Source organism: Marmota flaviventris, chromosome 5 (assembly GCF_047511675.1).
Source record: "Marmota flaviventris isolate mMarFla1 chromosome 5, mMarFla1.hap1, whole genome shotgun sequence".
In the NCBI taxonomy this organism is placed as follows: Eukaryota; Metazoa; Chordata; class Mammalia; order Rodentia; family Sciuridae; genus Marmota; species Marmota flaviventris.
In genome coordinates this window covers 129,764,502-129,783,844 of record NC_092502.1, presented here as the reverse complement: position 1 = coordinate 129,783,844, position 19,343 = coordinate 129,764,502, and the positions used below count along the sequence as shown (strand labels likewise).

General features: G+C 38.4%; 1 protein-coding gene and 1 long non-coding RNA gene across 4 annotated transcripts in view; one reads left to right on the top strand and one right to left on the bottom strand.

Annotated features, from left to right (window-relative positions):
- Positions 1-10,627: 10,627 nt before the first annotated feature.
- Positions 10,628-11,231, bottom strand: LOC139705796 (uncharacterized). Its single transcript, XR_011707631.1, has 2 exons — positions 11,143-11,231; positions 10,628-10,903 (listed from the first exon to the last, which is right to left on the bottom strand). It is a non-coding gene; the product is annotated as an uncharacterized lncRNA (long non-coding RNA).
- The window catches only part of Nnt (nicotinamide nucleotide transhydrogenase), a 91,949-nt gene continuing 83,765 nt past the window's right edge, over positions 11,160-19,343 (top strand). The window contains exons 1-2 of one of the 3 annotated variants that reach the window (XM_071612611.1): positions 11,160-11,248; positions 15,896-16,088. In XM_071612611.1, the coding sequence (XP_071468712.1) occupies positions 15,938-16,088 (151 nt within the window). In that variant the 5' untranslated portion in view covers positions 11,160-11,248; positions 15,896-15,937. Of the gene's footprint in view, positions 11,249-11,562; positions 11,653-11,731; positions 11,960-15,895; positions 16,089-19,343 lie in introns of those variants that run through there. The other 2 variants (XM_027954389.2, XM_027954390.2) reach the window with 2 other exon arrangements.

Here is a 19,343-nt window from a genome sequence, read left to right as displayed (position 1 = left end):
ATGATCAGAATCATTTCAATTAGGGTCAGAAACTCTTTTTAACCATGTTCTCTTCTCACTTGTAAAACATTAATGTCTTCACCTAAATGAGAAGAATGGCTTTGATGAAGGCAAACCATGAATCAATGATTCATGTTGCATGTTAGATAAGATTACAATTTAAAAATTAAGTTAGGTGATGCTCTTAACATCTTAAAAACATGGTTGTATATGGCCATCAGTCCTTTCTTGTCTGGACTTCTGTATTATTACATAGAGAGGACCCATAAACTATACTCAAAAACTGAAAATTAGTTATCCTGGATGTTCCACTGAAGTAGATGTCCCAATTCTGTCCTAGGTTTTGGTTTGTACTCACACTGTTTTGTTTCCCCTCAAAACATTGATGGTAGGTAGCACCATTTCTAACATCCAGGACTTTCCTATGTGAGCATAAGAATATTTTGCATTTATGGGGGTGTCAGTGCATCTTTATATCCTCCTTTTGTTAAATAAATCAGATAATTCAGAGATATCCTTCTCCTCCTTATTTGTTATATGAACTTTTAGCCCTATTATAATGTGTGAAACTGGGACTTGGGGATAACACGAATGGATTTAGCATTGTGATGATAACAACTAGTATTTACTGAGTACTTCATTATGTGTCAGCCACTGTTTCAAGAGTTTTACCTTTATCATTTTATGTAATCCTCATACCCTGTGAAGCAGATATTCTAATATCTTTTTTTTTTTTTTTTTACAGAAAAGGTATCAAGATATCACAAGGGCTCACATCCATCTCGGGACTGTTGTGCAACTGGCAGGTACTAGGTATTGCAGAATGGCAAGAGGCCACACATACACAGACACATGAAAATATGGGTGCCAGATGGGACTCCCTAAAGAGAATCATCAAAAACAGCTCCACATTCATACCTTTTTTATTAATTTATGGTGAAAAGAGTGTCTGAGGACTAACTTCAGAGAAGTTGGAAAATGTGTTGTAATACAGGAAAGGAACCTGCTGTGAAACACGACAAAGATGTATTTCCCTAAACTAGGCTTGAAAAACATTCTCCAGGAAGACTTCCTCAAGCTGCCTAATCTTAGATTCCTTCCCTTGTGCTAGTTGTACCCTTGGAAAACTCTGTTTTGGCCACCTACCATGCCAGATTGTTAGTATTTGGTTTAACTGTCTTCTGTAATAAATCAGCTTTCTGAGGGCAGAATATACCTTTTTCATCTCTGTATCTTTAGGTCCTAGCCCAGTAATTGGTCCATCATAGGCTGTAATAACAGAACTCACTTCTCCTTGGTTCACCAGTATAGTGACAATAAAAAGACTGGTTTTCAAAATTTATTGACTTCAGTTTCATTATTGGACCTTATTGGAGTAGGCAATGCAGCCTTCAAGTCCAGCTAAAAGAAATTTTTCACAAACATGATGGAAGGAATATTTGCAAACCACATATGCAACAAAAGACATGTATCTAGAGTACATAAAGAACTCTGAAAACTTAACTGTAAAAGTACAATCCAGTTACAAAATGGGGAAAATATATTCATGGGTATTTCAATAAAGAGAATATACAAAGACATTTAAACTCATGAAAAAAATGTTCAATATAATTATCCATTAGATAAAATTAAAACCCAAAGACATTTCGTTACCTGCTTACCAGAATGGCTAAACTAAAAAATAATGCAAGACTGTAAGAATGCTTGTAAAGATAAAAAAATAGTTAAGAAAGTGAGTCATTTATATATTGCTGGTAGAAATATATAATGGTGTAGTCATGCTAGGAAACCATTTGAGGATTTCTAAAACAAAAAAAAAACATAAGTATCATACAACTCAGCAAGTGCACTCCTAGGCATTTATCCCAGAGAAATGAAGATTTATGTTCACACAAAAACATTCATTCAAATTTTTATAGCACCTTTATTAATAATAGCCCCAAACTGGAAACAACCCAGATGTTCTTCAGTGAATGAATATGCTGTGGTACTTTCATTTTCACCTCCAAAATACTACTCAGCAAGAAAAAGGAACAACTATCAGTAGAACAACTTTGATCTCAAAGGAATTATGCAGAATGAAAAAAGTCAATCTCAAAAAAATATTGTTGTACAATACCAACTATATAGCCTTGAAATGACAAAATTATAAAGATGCAGAACAGGTTGCCATGATCAGAGAGGGGATGGGTTTTGGAGGGGAATAGATATGGTTATTAAAATAATAGGAATCCTTATGATTAAACTTTTCTGTTCTTTTAATGTGATGGTGGTCACATAAATATGCACATGTGACAAAATTACATAGCTCCTAAATATACATGCATAGGAGTGCATATAAGACTAAGGTAGGTGGATTTTGTTATTGTCGATTTCCTGGATGTGATAGTCATGCAAAATGTTACCACTGGGAGAAACTAGGTGAAGGGTGAACAAGATTTCTCTATCATCTCTTCCAAATACATGTAAATTTACAATTATCTTTAAATAAAAGGTTGGTAAATCTACTGCATATAAATAAAACTTATATCATCTTATTCTATCACTCCTAGCTAATTCAGTTCATTCCTCCCACTCAAATCATCATGGTAACTTACATACCATTATGAATGAGTGGAGGCATCATTAAGAGAGAAAAATTAGCTGATGTGTTTGTTCTTATGGTTCTCATTTGTGTAAATTATATTCCTCTTTTAATTTCTTGAGCTTCTCATGAAATATAATCCCAGCTGGTTGGCACTTGAGACTCCCATCTGGAGCAGGGCTCCAAGCTATCACAGAGTTTCAGATAGCCAGGAATGCTGCTTGAGATGTCCCCAATACCTAGTGACACTTGTTTAACGTTGATCTCTCAGCTGAATTTTAAACTCTGTGAAGATAGGAGTCCATTCATTCAGATGTTCTCCATTCAGCAAATAATGATTGCATGTCTACTTTTATGCTGAGGATGTGCAGGAGTGTGAGATTAGGTGAGATATGATACTGGAAGTGGGAAGGCTCATTTGGTGGCTGTTGCAGAAGTGCTGGGTAGAAATGATGATGCTACTAAACTGGTAGTGGAACTCCCCCAAATTCAGTAAATATTTAGGACGAACTTAACAGAATGTATGTGAAGGATTAACGAGAGGCCAGAGATAAGGCTGACTCCCAGAATTCTGGCTTGGTGCTTCAGCAGAAGTAGGATACCAGAAGAGAGCAGGTTCAAGAGAACAGGAACTCTAATTCCATTTTGGACATTTCATTTGACACCTGGAGCATCCAAGCAGAATTGTTCAGTGGACAGTTAAGGTTATGATATTAGAGCTCAGAAGAGTGTTGCCTGCATTAGGAATTTGATGGCTAAAGCCACAGGAAGAAATGGGTGTCTTAGAAAAATTATATAGTGGCAGAAGGAAAGAGATAACACCAAATCTAATGACAGGCTTGAAGGACAGAAATCTGTTTTCTTTGTTTACATACAACTAAAACTGAGAAAAACCAGTAAAAAAACCACAAAACACAAAAAGCTGAAAAGAGAGAGACAAATGTTGCAGAGGTATCAAATAATAGGATTCTAAAGAGTCCATGAAAGTGCACTCTTCCCTGAGATTGAGCCCTGCAGTCCCTGCATCAGGTGTTTCCTATCTGAGGTAACTAAACAACTGGATAAACCACCACCTCTGAAATCTAGTGCCCATGCACTAAGCAATCTTCTCATTATAATTTTACTATCTGTCCAAATTTGCATATTTAGAGGAACATAACAAAAATAATAGCTAATATTTAGCACTTAGATTCCAAGTACACACTTCACATGAATTCTCATTTAATTATCTAAACGTCAAAACAATTCTATAATGTAGATAGTATTACTTATCCCACTTTATATATAAAAACACTGAGGTTCAAACAGGTTAATTAACTTGCTTAAGATCACATAGTTCTCAGCCCGGAGTCCACAAGCTCTTTTTGCCTCTAGAATAACAGATTACACTGATGCAGACATTCCATTCTCTTTGAGTTATGTTTCTCACTATAAATTAATAAATAGGCATTCCAATGATATTAGCAATGGGAATAACAGATTTGTGAGTGATTCAGTTGCAAGCAATTATCAGTATTAAGAAATGAAGATAGTAAGTGTAGATAAATTTCTATAAGCTTGACTGAAACAATGGGAGGAATAGTTATAGGATGAGTTTTCAAAACAAGTGTACGGAAGAAGTTTTTTTCTTTGCTATTAGAAAAAAAATTTTAAAAGATGGCATAAACATCAGTATATCAGCTAAAGACAATGAGGCAAAGGAATGCACCTGGGAAAAGGATAAAAATTGAGGGAATAAAGTATTAGAGGGTGGTGGCAGATCACAAATTCAAAAAACATACATCAGGAATAACTGGCTGGAGAAAAAATTTTTTCACTAGAAATGGAAACAGATGCAGGACGGGAGAACACTGGAAATTTTAGAAAGATGGTCTCCACATCCTCAGTAAAAAATAAGGAAATGTCAGCTTGAGGAAATTGACAAGGGTTGTAAAAGCTGCTTTGGGAGAGAAAGCTGAGTAGGAAGCAGATTGGTCATAGGAGATCTGCAGGGTGGTACAGAGGCCCAGGTGAGGGTGGATACTACCATTCATAGAATAACAATTTCATGACAACCTGATGTAGGAACTGAGAAGCCTATTAGTGGGAATGTGATTTCATTATGTTGAGATAGAAGGATAAAAACAGAAGAGGCCGAGAAATTGTTCATGGTTGAGGCTACATAGAGAAGGTTGAAAGGGGAAGACAGGTGATGAAGGAAAAAGGGGATCAAGAGTCAGAAATAAGGGGCTGAGGTTGTGGCTCAGTGGTAGAGCACTTGCCTAGCATGTTTGAGGCACTGGGTTCGATTCTCAACACCACATATAAATTAATAAATAAATAAAGGTCCATCAACAACTAAAAAAAAGAAAAGTCAGAAATTAAAAAAATTGGAAATAAATCTCATGCTCTGACCATCAGATGGTCAGAGCATGAGATGAAGGAGTTGCAAATTTTGGAAGAAGTTCTAAGCAAATAATGCAATATCCTAGTAATTGCACAATTCAACTAATTGGACTGAGTGCTTGCTGTCCCGCAGTGAGGTAATGTCACAGCTGGAAATATTCATTAATCAGATGGTGTGCCAAGTCCAAGTTTGGCACTGAAGAGACAGGAATATCAATGTTTAATATATCAAGCAAGACTTCTTTTGCCCTGGCATGTTCTGTTTCTCTATCTCCTTGGCTCAGTCTATTCACTGATCTTTTTGTTGGCACACAGTCATTGGCTTAGATCTTCCTTTCTAATTCCTGCACTTAAGTGTAAGCTCCTTTGAGGAGCTTACACTTTAACTTTAACTCATACAGAGTGCTCACAATTTTTTTCTTTCTCTTAACAAGTATTTGTTGACTGCTTGATAAAAGCCAGACATTCTGTTAGGTGTTGATGACCTGTCAATGAATAAAACAAAATACCAGTCCTCAAGGAGCTTACACTTAAGTGTAGGAATTAGAAAAATAGACAATAATAACCCAGAGTGCAATGGATTAAATGTTTATTCCCCCATAATACATGCAATGAAATCCAAACCCCAAGGCAATAGTATTAGGAAATGTAGCCTTTGAGGGATGACTAGGTCACAGAAATTTATGAATAGGATTAGTACCCCTTTATAGGAGACCCTGAAGAGATCCTTTACTTCTTCTGTCACTGAGCTACATCCCAGCTCCCCTATCTCCTGTTTTTTTTTTTTTTGACAAAGCTCAGTTTATTAATTTTTCCTTTTATAAATAATGCTTTTGGTATTAAGACTAGTCTTAGGTTCTGGAGATTTTCTCCTATATTTTTTAGAAAGTTTTATGGTTTCATACTTAATTCTGCACTCCATTATGTGTTAATGATTACAGAAGCTGTGAGACTTAGGTCGAGATTCTTTTTTTTTTTTGGTAGTACTGGGGATTGAACCCAAGAGGGGTTTAACCACTGTGACACATAACCAGCCCTTTTAAAATATTTTATTTAGAGACAGGGTCTCACTGAGTTGCTAAGTGCCTGGTTTTGAACTTGCAATCCTCGTACTTCAGCTTCCCAAGCCACTGTGATTATAGGCATGGGCCTCCACACCTGGCTTGAGGTTCACTTTTGTTTTTGCCTACAGATATCTGGTTGCTTTAATGCCATTTATTGAAAAGTTTTTCTTTCCTTCATTGAATTTCACAGAGTCTAAATAAATAATCACAACATGCAATATCCTAGTAATTGTACATATCTAGGACTTAGTGGACTCTGACCTATATTCATTCTACAATTTTATTCTCCCTTTCATAATAACCTGTGAAATTGTCTCCATATTTTTATAGTTAAATAACTTTCCCAAGGATACTTACCCAGAGCCAGTATTCTATTCTTTTGTTCATAGAAGCTGCTTCTTATTTATCTTTGCTAACTTTCATTTAGCACTTGCTATGTGCTAAGAACTGTGCTAAGCTTGAGAATTAAGAGTTGAACAAGATTTTCTGGAATGCAGAAGAGATAGAAGCTAGCCTTGAAGAATGAGCTGACACAGAAAAGGAAGGGCAGGAAGAATATTCCAGAGAGGAAAAGCATGAGAAAAGCCTGGGAAGTACAGAAAAGTGTCAAACCTTCAAGGAAACAGCAAGCATTCTGTTAGAGCTAAAAGAAGAAAGCAGAAGGGAGTTTCTCTCTTTGGGCTTTAAATCTACGTGGAAATCTCAATCAGCAATGACCAGTTGGTCAAAATAGTTGACCAAAATAGTCGGCAGTTGGTCAAAATAGTCTGCAGCTCAGGAGTGAGGTCTGGGCTGAACATTGAGCTTTGGCAGTTGTTATAGCACAGGTGACATTGGGCTATCAGGGAGAAAGTATTAGAATTAAAAGGACAGATGTTAAGGAACATTTGAAACATTTGCACACTTAAGTGGTAAAAGAACCGAATGCTGGTTCAAGAAGTAGGAGGGTATAGCAGAATGGTACATCAGAAACCAATGTAAGTGAGAGATACTTATTTGTTTCTTTGGGTAAAATGGGTAAAATCTAGCTTAAAAAAAGTCCTTCAAAGTGATGATGTTTCAAAACCAGTTAAAATATTTGATCTAGAATTATTATCAAATGCATTTTAAAAAGTTAAATAGTATAAAATGTTAACTATTATTCCAGGGTTCTTTAATCAAGTAGTGTGATAATAATGATAAGAATAAAATATATAAAAATTTCTGGGTGAGGTGGAACATGCCTGTAATCCCAGAAGCTTGGGAAAGCTGAGGCAGGAGTATCATAAGTTCAAAACCAACCTCAGCAAAAGCAAGGTGCTGAGCAACTTGGTGAGACCCTGTCTCTAAATAATATAAAATAGGGCTGGGGATGTGGCTCAGTGGTTAAATGTCCCTGAGTTCAATCCCCAGTACCTTCCTCCCCCCAAAAAGAATAAAATATATAAAAATTGAAGGAAATTTTCAATTAGATTGTTTTTAAAGATTGCAAATAGAGCTGGGTATGGTGGCACACGCCTGTAATTCCAGCAGCTAGGGAGGCTGAGACAGGAGGATCACGAGTTCAAACTCAGCCTCAGCAAATAGCGAGGCACTAAGCAACCCTGTCACTAAATAAAAAAAATACATAATAGGTCTGGGATGTTGCTCAGTGGTTGAGTGCCCCTAAATTCAATACCGGTACCCCTCCACAAAAAATGCAAATAGTATGTATCTAAGGAACATATTTTCAATTATTAATACACAATAACTTTCCCTTTTATTTTCCCAAAATAATTTGAATTTTTTGTTTAAACTCAAGAATTGGTAAGTCCATCCATCTTCAAAAACAAACAAACAACAATGCACATTGTGATACCTTTAAACGCATATTGCCCCTGTAGTAGTTTGAATACTGTTTCCCAACTCAAATTCATATCCACTCCTGTTTGGAAATATAATCTTTGCAGTTGTAATTAGTTAAGGATCATGATATTAAACCATCCTGGCATTGGGATGGTCTTTAAGTCCACTGACTGGTATCTGTTTTAGAGAAAGGAGAGCGAAATTTGGAGAAGGTACACAGAAGGCGGTAATGTGAAAATGCAACCAGATAATAGAGGTGTCTTTAAGTAAAAGAATTCAAAAGATTGCTGAAAACTGCTGGAAGCCAGGAGAGAGGCATAGGAAGGTTTCTCCCTGAGCACTTTCAGAAGGAATACACTGTACTGAAACCTTGATTTTGAATTCTGGTTTCTATAACTGTGAGAGCAACATTTCTGTTATTTTAAGTCCCGTAAATTCCTCTGCCTGCAGCCCCTCTAATTAACCATCTTGAAATATGCTAACGAAGTATATTTTAGGAAGGGGTCTCTTTTGATCTCCCTCATAGTAATTACAGCAGCCCTAGGATACTAACATAGTTCTTATCCCTTACCATTTTCCCAGGTCCCCAAAGGGGACTACAAACCCATACCATCACAACTGGCAAGAGTTAGTTTTTCAGATGATCATGATAAATTCAAATACACTCTAGTTTCACTTAAATAGCTTAAACAAATTGCCAATTATTTAACCTTGTTCTCTCTGTGTAATGTCAGTTCTCCTTCACCCTCTTTCAATTAATGTTGATTAGCATTAGTTCATTTAGTCAGTTAATATTTATTTCCTAAGATAAAATACTTGGTTGGCCTGCCTAAGAAACAGCTAAGGGCTAAGATTGAATTAAAGATGTTTATCTCCCTCTCTATTTCCCCACCCTCTCTCTGTCTCTCTCTCCCTTTTTGTAGTGAGGGAGATAAACCCAGAACCTAGCACATACTAGATGAGGGCTATGTCACTGACCTATCCCTCACCCCTGATAATGGTTCCTTTAATACCTGTCAAGTGTATGCTGTGGTAGACATTACTGTATTATAAGAATCCTATCTTATTGAAGCTAATAATTGCTGTCCTGTTAAAAGTGAAGCTTGAAATAATAAACTGCTGACAACTGTTTAACATAATAAACATAATGAAAGTCTACCAATTCTCTGACCTGGTTTTAACTAGATGCTGGGTTTTTGTAGCAAGTCATCTTTGAGTTCAGTGTTTGCTAGCGTATCTTCTTAGGCACAGTCTACATTTTTATTTTTGTCTATTGAGCTTACTTCTGATTTTCAGGCTTCAAAGTAGATCCTAATGGAAAATTACACTTGTCTAAAGATTTCATCCATTTTACTTCTGATATATTAGAACTCTATTGAATATTCTTTTTAAGCTGGTATGGCTACAAAGTCTCCTAAATTTTCAAGGTTTAAATTTTGAGAAATATCTGAATTTCAAAATATAGTTAAAATTGAAATATCAAATAACAAAAATCTGTAATAAAAACTTGCATATATGTGACTGGTTCTATTCTAAGATGAACATTCAGAGGTCCAAATAGCCAAAGAGGAAAGAGCAGATAGCAAAACAGGTAGGGTCATTACTACTTCATGGGGAATATGAAATCTTTATAAATTTTTTAAATTAGCGTATAAGATTCAGAAGCAACTTCCAAGCAAACTTCTGGAACTTAAACCAATTTTGGGGGTCCTCCCTTTATGGATTAATTTGCATAATTATATGTAAGAGCTTATGACCTAAAACACAGCTTTCCAAATGACAATATTTTCACCTGAAGCAATGGAGTCCAAATTATGTTATACAAATGAACAGAATCAAATAATCATGCTTACTATTAAAGTTAGATGCATACTCTTCACTATTTTCAAAACTGATAAGCAGTGTATTATCTTTGGATTTGTTCTTATGTAATATAATCATAAATTAAATAAGATATTGAACATTAGGGGCTGATAATTCTTTGTTGTGAGGGCCTGCCCTGTGAAATATGAAATGGTTAGCAGCATCCTTGGCTTCTAACCATTAGAAGCCTCCCCTCTGTATCTGTAGCAACCAAATTGTCTCCAAAAGTTGCCAATTTTGGGCTAGGATGTGGCTCAAGCTGTAGGCGCGCTTGCCTGGCATGCATGCGGCCTGGGTTCGATCCTCAGCACCACATACAAACAAAGATGTTGTGTCCGCCGATAACTAAAAAATAAATATTAAAATTCTCTCTCTCTCTCTCCCTCTCTCTTTAAAAAAAAAAGTTGCCAATTTTTCCTTTGAACAAAATTGTCCGTAGATGGCAATCAAGAACCGTTAACTGCTACAAACTGTGTTTTGTATTAAGAGGATTGATTGATTGATTGTGCTGGATCAATTCCAGACCTTGTTCACACACTCTTATTTTGAGCAACATCCCCACGGCAAGAGCTGTTTTAAATCCTTATCCACTGCACCTGTCTCATTGTAGCTGCAATATCTTGAACCTGTTCTGTGGCTGCACTTCTCATGGCTTATTATTATTTTAAAGCATAGGGCTGTGTTCTTTCCTGGCTTTGAAATCTTCCAGGACCCGGACAGTGTTTTACTTTGGATCTCAGCGGGAGTCCATTAGCTAATTGACCTTTTGTGCCGGTTAAACACAAGGCACTTTCTCAAAAGTAAGCGATTCTCTGTGGTTCATTTCTTTTTGAAGATATGGAATACCTGTTTTGCCTTATGACTTTTAAACACTTAAACTAAACAAAACAATAAAAACAAAAAGAAGTGACCTTTACGGTGAGACTTTATGATTCAACTTTGTGTAAGTGATCATTTTACACTCCATGTTTTGTTCTCCCACCTTTAGCCTGAATACATCTGCAGAATAAGTAACAGAACTACTCGAAAAGAATGATCAAGTCATTAGTTTTGAAGTTCTTTTATAATGTTGCAGAAAGCAGCTTAGGCCTGTTTAGTAAAGTTAATAAAAGTCCACTGAGGTTGCGTTCCGTTCCAGACGTTGGATATCTAACAGTATTGCAAGACGACTTCTAGGCTGGCTCTGATGTTGGAAGACAAACACGCAGAAGTGTGTTGATTTTCGGGCCTTGACATCGTTTCTTAAGAATTTAACTCCACCTCCCCCGCCAGAATGGAAAAACAACGCCCCTATTCCCGCCTTCCACCTCCCCCCGCCTTTTCCCTAAGGTCTTCTCCTGTTACTGAAGTTCTGATTTTTTTTTTTCCTAGAGAGCTAAAAGAAAGACAAGCACCAAGAGTGGAGTTATAAAATTCACTTACTTGTTCTGGTGGGACACCAGAGAGGAAATTAGACTTTGTAACTGATTCTCTAGGGGAAGAGGACAAATGAATTCCTGAAAACTTCGGTGGCAGTGTTTGGCACCAGGTTTGATTGACAAGAACGGGCCTAGGGAAGGCGCGGAGGCGGGGCTGGGGTCTCCTGGGTCCAGCCGAGACAAAGGGGTTTGGGCTGCCTGTTGGAGTGGAAAGACCCTTTGGGGGTAACCGGCTTTTGCGCTCAAAGGGGGCATTTTCTTGAGGTTTCTTTCGCATTCCGAAAGAGGGGACCTGGCAGGAAGAAGACCAGCGCCAAGAAAGGGAGTGGGGAGGGGGCGCGGGGCCCGAGAGTGGGTAGCGCTGCAGTCACGTGGCGGTCGCCGCGGCGGCAGGGTTGGGGCTGTTCTTCCGGGTTGGAGGCACAGCTCCGGGGCCGAAGCCCGGGTCTGCCAGCGCGGCGTTCCCTCACACCCGGTGGCGTGCAGCCGGCGGCCGCCCAGGCTCCGGGCCCAGGTGAGCGTGGCAGCGCTGGCAAAAGAGAGCTGCCTGGGCACGCGCTCAAGGCGCAGCTGGGGCAGGGGCGCGGCTGCCCAGACCACCCAGGCCCGGGCGAGGAAGGAGACCTGTCAAGGAGCAGAAGGGGGCGGGGTCGGCAGTGCCCCAGAAACAGGGTGCGCCCGCAGGCCTGGTACTTGGTGGTGAAGGAGAACCGTGCCTTGAGGGCCTCCTTTCTCGAGTCTTCCTGGAGCAGCTGGAAAGGAGTGGCGGTCGGATTCGGGTTCGGGTCCTGGAAGGGCAGGGAGCCTTGGCAGCTGTGCAGGTGCAGATCTTGGAGCTTTGGAGAACTGAGATAGTCTGAGAGGGTCATTTCGGTCCCAAGCGGCAAGGGGGATGGGTTGGGGGTTGGGGGGGAGGTGAAGAGAGGTCACCGAGGACTTTTGATGGGGGTGCACCCAGGCGGTTGGGAGCCCCATAATTGTGCTTGAATCTTGAGGGAGTTCTGGGAGGGTACCCGACTGGGGACATAGGAGTTACCAGCAGAAGTTGTGACTCTGTCAGGGCGGAGTGGTGGTGGTGGGTGCAAGCTTCGGTGAGGCCAAGGGGGATTTGGAGTGGCGAGGGGGTAGAGATGGCTGAGGGGGCAACTTGGATAAAGCTGATTCAAACTTGAGAGCAGAATAATTGTTCTGCAGCTTGGGCCAGTGGGCTATGGGGGAGGTTATAAATAACGGTCCAGTGCAGTTGCTGGAGGGTGGCAGTTTATTGCGGAGGGAGGGGTGCACTGATGTCAGTGGCTGAGGCACTGGTGGCTTTGGGCGAGGTCACGCTGCCCGTCAGGCTAAGCTTGCCTGGGTATTGTGCCCTTGCTGGTATGTCTCACTTTTAAAAGCATGACTTGTTTACAGTTGCAGGTGTCCTTTATTCGCCCTGTGGTGCCTGCAGTCCTTAAGAGGACTGGAGTGTTGTAGCCTAGACTATGAAGGGGGGGGGGGATGGGGCTCATGTGCCTACTTTCTCTTTGTAAAGCTTGTTTAAAAAAAAAAAAATTGAAAGGACAGTTTGAGATAAAAAGTTATTGGAAGGCTGAGGGTGGCTTAAACTTTGGTGATAATATCTATTTTCCACAAAGCTACACAGACATTTAGTTTTCAAAGGAAATTTACTGAAACTGCTTGGAGAATGTGTTTATAGGTACCATGCTTCAGTATACCTAGCCCTAGTTATTCCATCAAAAAATGGCTATCAAAAGATTAGGAATGTAGCTCAGTGGTACAGCACTTTCCTAGCATGTTCAGGAGGCCCTGGGTTCCATTCCCAATACTGCAAAAAACAAAACAACAAAAACTTATTGACTTTCACTGGGCCACAGGTAATAGCAAAGTGAATATAAGAGCTAATCAGGATATTGTGTTCCTTTAATCCTCTCCACAATCCTGTGAGGTAGGTGTTATGATTCTTCCCATTTTAAAGATGAGGAACTCAGGTACAGACAGTAAAGTGACTTGCCAATCTCATACAGTTCACCCTTAACTATGTTACCTCTGCTGGGTTGGCTTTTACCCTCAATGATTAAAATCTTTCAGGGGAGATAGTTACCCAAATAATTTACATGAAATGACCACATGAATGCCATACAGAAAAAAAAGTTCTGTTTTTTTTTTCTTTTCAGTTTTGATTTGTGAAAGTGTAAAATTGTCTTTTTATTGCCTCAAAGCCAGAAAAACAGAGAACTTTAGAGTGCAGATGGGGGAAATGTGATCATTAAAATGGAGTGCAATGTTTAGAATAAACAGGTCCCAGCCAGTGTTGAGGTGGTTCAGATATTCTCTGAATATCTTTAAGATTTATCTGTATTTAATTTAAATTTACTGATATGGACTGCTCTCAATAATAAAGTACTTCCTGATCTCTGCTCTGTATAGTTTTAACTTGAATTATGTGAACTTTTTTTTTTTTTTTTTGAGAAGTTGGCCTTCCAAGGTCTTGATTTTACTGATGTCTCATGCCGCTGCCAAAGAACTGCTCAACATCACATTGTTATTTTTCAAATAAGCAGGACAAAATTTCCAGACTCCAGGCCATGAAGTAGGATTTCCATTTTAAAATACTAAGAAATCTTATCTAATCATAAGACTTCTGGAACCTAAAAAGGCCCTAAAAACTTGAGCCTTTTATGCTTTTTTTTTTTCCTTTTCTTTTCTTTGTAACTAGGTAAGCAGAGGGAGGCTAAGAGAAGTTTAGATCAAATAACCAGGGAGTGGCAAACTTGGACCTTGTGGGGCTCTGTTAGAGGAAGCTTCATTCATTTGCTGATGAAGTCTGGGTGAACTTTGTCAATTTGTGAGAATGGTGGTTGTTGGGGAACTGGACTGATCCAAGAGGAGAAACTCTAAGTGGGGAGATTGGGATAGGTTGAGGTCGGTCATGCAGTAAGGATAGGAAAAAAAATCTACCTCAAAACAAGAATTATCTTTCATGTCTTTGTATCTCCATCAATTCTTGGCATAGCTTTTTTGAATTTTGAATTCATTTGCTTGCATTCTCAGCCACAAATAACCCAATGTATGACCCATGAATGAATGGGGAGAATATTTATGGGAGTTGGGAATTCTTTGAGATTGAAATGAAACGACCTATGTGGGAAAACCCTGTAAATGTAAAACTATCTGTTCTCATGCAAAAGATTATACATATGTGTATAATGTGCCTAAACATACTTCATGCTCCCTCTTTATTTGCTTTTTTCATTTTTTTTTCTCTAGCTCTTTCCCTTTCTTTTCTGAGCCGTCTAAGAGGACATGGTCACCTTCTTTGATCCATCAAAGAACTTTGAACATGTATTACTACTTTGCCTTGTAGTGTTATTACTTGTTGACTTTTCTTATCTCAAGTGGCTGACCCATTCCATTTTGATTCTATAAGTACTCCTAAGGGCAATACCTCTGGAGTAACAGGTGAGGAACTAGGACTTCAACTTTAAAACATTGCAAAATCTCATCTAATCATAAAATATTTAAAGCATAAAAGGGCCCTACAAACTGCTCTCCTAAGTTTTTTTTTTTTTTTAATGAGCAGACTGAGGCACATGTTTGTTGAATTAAAGGGCATCTTATGTATAAGCACTGGATGCACTGAGAATTTCCACTATCAATGTTTCTTTCTGGTATTTTAAAAAGTACCAGGGAATTACGGCAGCAGTTTTGTAATTAAAAAAAATGAATTAAATATCTTTTCCTCTGGTCAGGAAGAGTATTCATGGAGTCTGTTGAGATCTGGTGCTTGGCCCTGTGACTGCCCATCAAATAGATCAGAACCTACAGACAGAATGGATGGATTTAGGCAAGTTTGACTGATAGAGTCCTAGGTTCTTTGCTTCTTTCCTTTCTTAAAGGAAAGAAGAGAAAGGTGGAGGAACATTAGGAGTGTCAGGATGGTATGAGTGTCCTCCATGCATCCCTGGGAATGTCAAGGAGGGCAACAGAGGTAGCCAAAGGAGCTTAAGTAACAGCAAAGGCCAGTGACATTTTACTCAGCCTGGTTAGAACTGGCAAAAAGTGGCCACTTGTGACAACCACTAACAAAAATACTTTATTCCCATATCTGCAAGCATAAGTCTATGTGGTAAAGATGGCATGGAATTTTCTTTCTTTTTCCTGGAGCCATATCCCATGCATGTTTAATTTTACTGAGAAGTGCGCTTAGCAAATAAGAGTTTCTTGTTGACTCTGTCAGTCTTAGTTCAGGGAATCTCATTGACTGTGCATCTAGCTACACTGGATGGCAGTATTTTTTTTTTTTTTTTTTTTTTTACAACCTGGTAGCTGAATGTAAGTCACAACTGTACAGTATTTTAGGTAATTTGAGGGAAATTCATAGGTAACTTTGATTATATGCAATTTTTGCTGCACATTGTTGACTTAGAAGGTAACTTGCACAGAAGATATGACTTGATACAGTGTCTTTAAATTCTCTGGCTACATTAAAGATCAGATACACTTGTGTGATTGATTTGGGATTGAATAGTGAGTTTGTAATTCCAGTTTAGTGGGAAAATGGATTTCAAATTTTAAATACCCAAATTGGAAACACATTTTGAAACATTTTCTTGCAGTAAACGATTTAGGTAAATAAATTCTTTGTAGATGTCTTCATATAACCATTATATTCCAAGCTCATTAGATTAGTAACTTATGTTTCTTTATGTTAAAAAAAAGTATTGTTTTCCTTGGTACATAATCCTTTTCTTTCCTCTTAGTGTTTGCCTTGAGGATTCAGAAAGTTGGGAGCTCCTGTCATCATGGCGAACCTTCTAAAAACAGTGGTGACTGGCTGTTCATGTCCTTTACTTAGCAATTTGGGGTCCTATAAGGTTCTACCTGGGAAGAAGGATGTTTTACGAACATTTCATACTCATCAGGCACTGTGGTGTAAAGCCCCTGAGAAACCAGGTAAAATCTTACTTCAGTGTTTGCTTTAAGTCATAGATATTAATAGCTCTCCTGGTGGTAGATAAAAGGAAAAACCATACAGTTTTATAACTTGGTGCTTACAAGTGATCATTTTAAATAAAAAAAGAGTGCTGTCTTATATTTTCCATGTATAGAAATTCCTGATTGTCACTATTAAGAGAAGAAAGGAAAGTAGAAAGTGATAAAAGATAAATCAGTTGTACCTAGGGGGCTGTTGCTGCCTTCTAGTATTGGGGGTTTATACCATGTATAAAAAATAGCTCATCTATGCTCAGGAATTAAGAATTAAATGTATTAATTGATCTATGTTAGTGTTTTCCGATTTAATAAAGAGCACCTTCATCTCAGTTGCTCAGGTCAGAAACCTTGGGGTCATTCTATACCTTCTGAATCGGTAAAGGTCAGTTCTACCTTGCATCTACACTGACCTCTTCTCAATGGACCAGTCTTCTAAATAGTCTCTGAGCTTTGTACCTTGGCCCTCCTGCAGTTTGTTCTGCACTTGGTGGAAGAATCTTTAAAGGATATAAGATCAGGTCTCTTCTCTCAAGATTTACCAGACTTTCCAGCGCATGCAGAGTAGGAGTGCAAGTTTTCCAGGGGCCTGAAGGAGGAGAGACTGAGAGGGGGCTGTTCTAAGTCGAGTCAGCTTCCTCTTAGCAGTCTTTTCAAAGACTATCCCAGGGCCTCTGTTTTTTTAACTATAAATTTTTATCTGACTACTGCTTTCACTGCATCCCATGTTTCTAGTATGTGTATTTTCTTTTTTTTGAGAGAGAGAGAGAGAATTTTTAATATTTATTTTTTAGTTTTCGGCGGGCATAACATCTTTGTTCGTATGTGGTGCTGAGGATCGAACCCAGGCCGCACGCATGCCAGGCGAGCGCGCTACCGCTTGAGCCACATCTCTAGCCCCCCCAGGGCCTCTGTTTACCCCTCACTGGCCACACTTTAGGCACCTGGCCATTTATAAAGGAGACTTGAACTTTTTTTTTTTTTTTTTCCAGATGGCAACATACCCAGCTAAAAATGGCCTTTTGGTACTAAGATGGAGGGACAGGATGGATGTTAGGAGTCAACTTTTGATACAAAGGATAATCCTTACTTCTTTTTAAGTTTGTAGGACTGTTTGTTCATTAAGGTACCCTACATTGCTGGGCATTTTGAATTTTTGTGTCTGCCTTAAATAGACTTCAGAACCTCTTTTCTTGTTCTCAGATAACAAGTCACTGTTGCCAGGGTACCTCTCCCTAAGAGCTCCCAAATTTACCTTCAGATGCTTTCTTTTAAATTGCTGTGGAAAGCCAGATTGCCCACTGTGATAAAATTGTGCAAAAAGAAAAGTAAATGACTGTTCTGAGGACATGAGACTTGTTCTTATGACTAATAAATTTCAACATCTCTATATTAACTACATGAAAGATTTTTGTTTAGCTTCTGGTTATTTTGGAGGGTGGTGTGTACCGTGGATTGAACTCAGGGGCACCCTACCACTGAGCCACATCCCCAGACCTATTTTGTATTTTATTTAGAGACAGGGTCACACTGAGTTGTTTAGTGGCTTGCTTTGAACTCATGATCCTCCTGCCTCAGCCTCCCAAGCTGCTGGGATTACAGGCGTGTGCCACCTGCCTGGCTAATTTCTGGTTCTCAATTATTTTCTGGATACTTCTTTTTTATCCCTAAAAGATAAAGATTCTATTTTTTCCTTAATATAGCTAGAATTTCATTACCACATTGAGAAGCATAGAAAACAATTCCACTCAGGTTTTCTCAATTGTTTCTTTTTTTTTCCCTCTCTCTTCCTTTGTTCCTTTCCTCCTTTTCTTTTTCCTCCTCTGCCTCTTTCTCTTCATCATCTTCTTTCCTTCTCCTCTTCTCCTCCTCTTGTGCTCCTCTTCCTTCTTTTGGCTTGTTCAAAGAATGATCTTTCTTTCTATATTCTATCATTGTATCTAATATTGTATTATTCTGTCTTCATGTATTAGCTAGAATTTTTCTATCAAAAAACATTTGAACGAGGGGAATAAATGTTTAATTCTTTCCCATTATTTTTGCTAATAATGAGTTGTTTTCCTTATGTATTCGTTTCCTTTCCAAGCTTGGTGGCTTCATACATTACAGAGTTATTATCTTGAGGAAATCAAAATCAGCTAGATCTCACTGGGCCTAAGGTGTTGGCCGGTCTGCATCCCTCTCTGGAGCTCCGGGAGAGGATGTTTCTCTGCCTTTTCCAGCTTCTGGAGAGCCCCGCCTTTGCTGACTTGTGGTCCTTTGTTCCACCTGCTTTCTTCCACATTTAAGGAACCTTGTGATTACAGTAGGGCAATTAAGATAATCCAGGATATTCTTATCTGAAAGTCAGTTGATTAGCAACCTTAATCCCATCTGCTTCCTTAATTCCCCTTTGTCATGTGTTGTGATATACTCACAGTGTTGGGCACTAGGACACTGAATATATTTGGGAGAACATTATTCTGCCTTCCACATGCTATTATTCTCATATTGACCAATAAAGCTTTTAAAATATTTTATTTGTTGAGTATCAACACAAACATATGGATTATAACATCTTTGGATGTATTTTACTCCATTGCTACTAATTATTATTTTTGATGCTTCAAATTATAGTTGGCCCATAGAAGCCATTTTAAGCTAGCTTCTAAATACCTTTGACATGACTTTAGTTATCTTTGGTAGCTTCCTTGATTTTTGACATGTAGGGCCTAGATTTGATGACAGATGATTGAACTTTAGGTCAGAGTATGTGATTTAATTTTGCACATCAATCCAAATGTTTGTGAGCTATCTCTTTTCCTCCCTCTCTTCCGAGTAAGCATTTATTTGCCTTTGGTTTACTGTAAATTTTTAATGCACAAGTAGTTTGGAAATCTAAGACAATGTTCAAATTCAGACAGTTTTAGGTTGACTTAACTTCTCCAAGATCTTACTTAACAACTTATTCTGAATCAAAAATTTGATTCATTCTTAAAATTATGAGTTTAGATTTTAAAGAGTAGATTTCCTAAGCTTTAGTAAAACTTATAAAGAAATAGATACTCTATTTTAAAAATTGTGTTTATATCTACATATTGAATGAAACACCAGAAGTAAGTAATATCCTTAAGCTAACCTTAAGCCTGAACCATATGTAAGTAATATAAGTATATATCATGCAGTCTCTTTTGGTTTGCAAAGAACAGAATCTTAATGGGTTATATTTTTCGAAGAGGG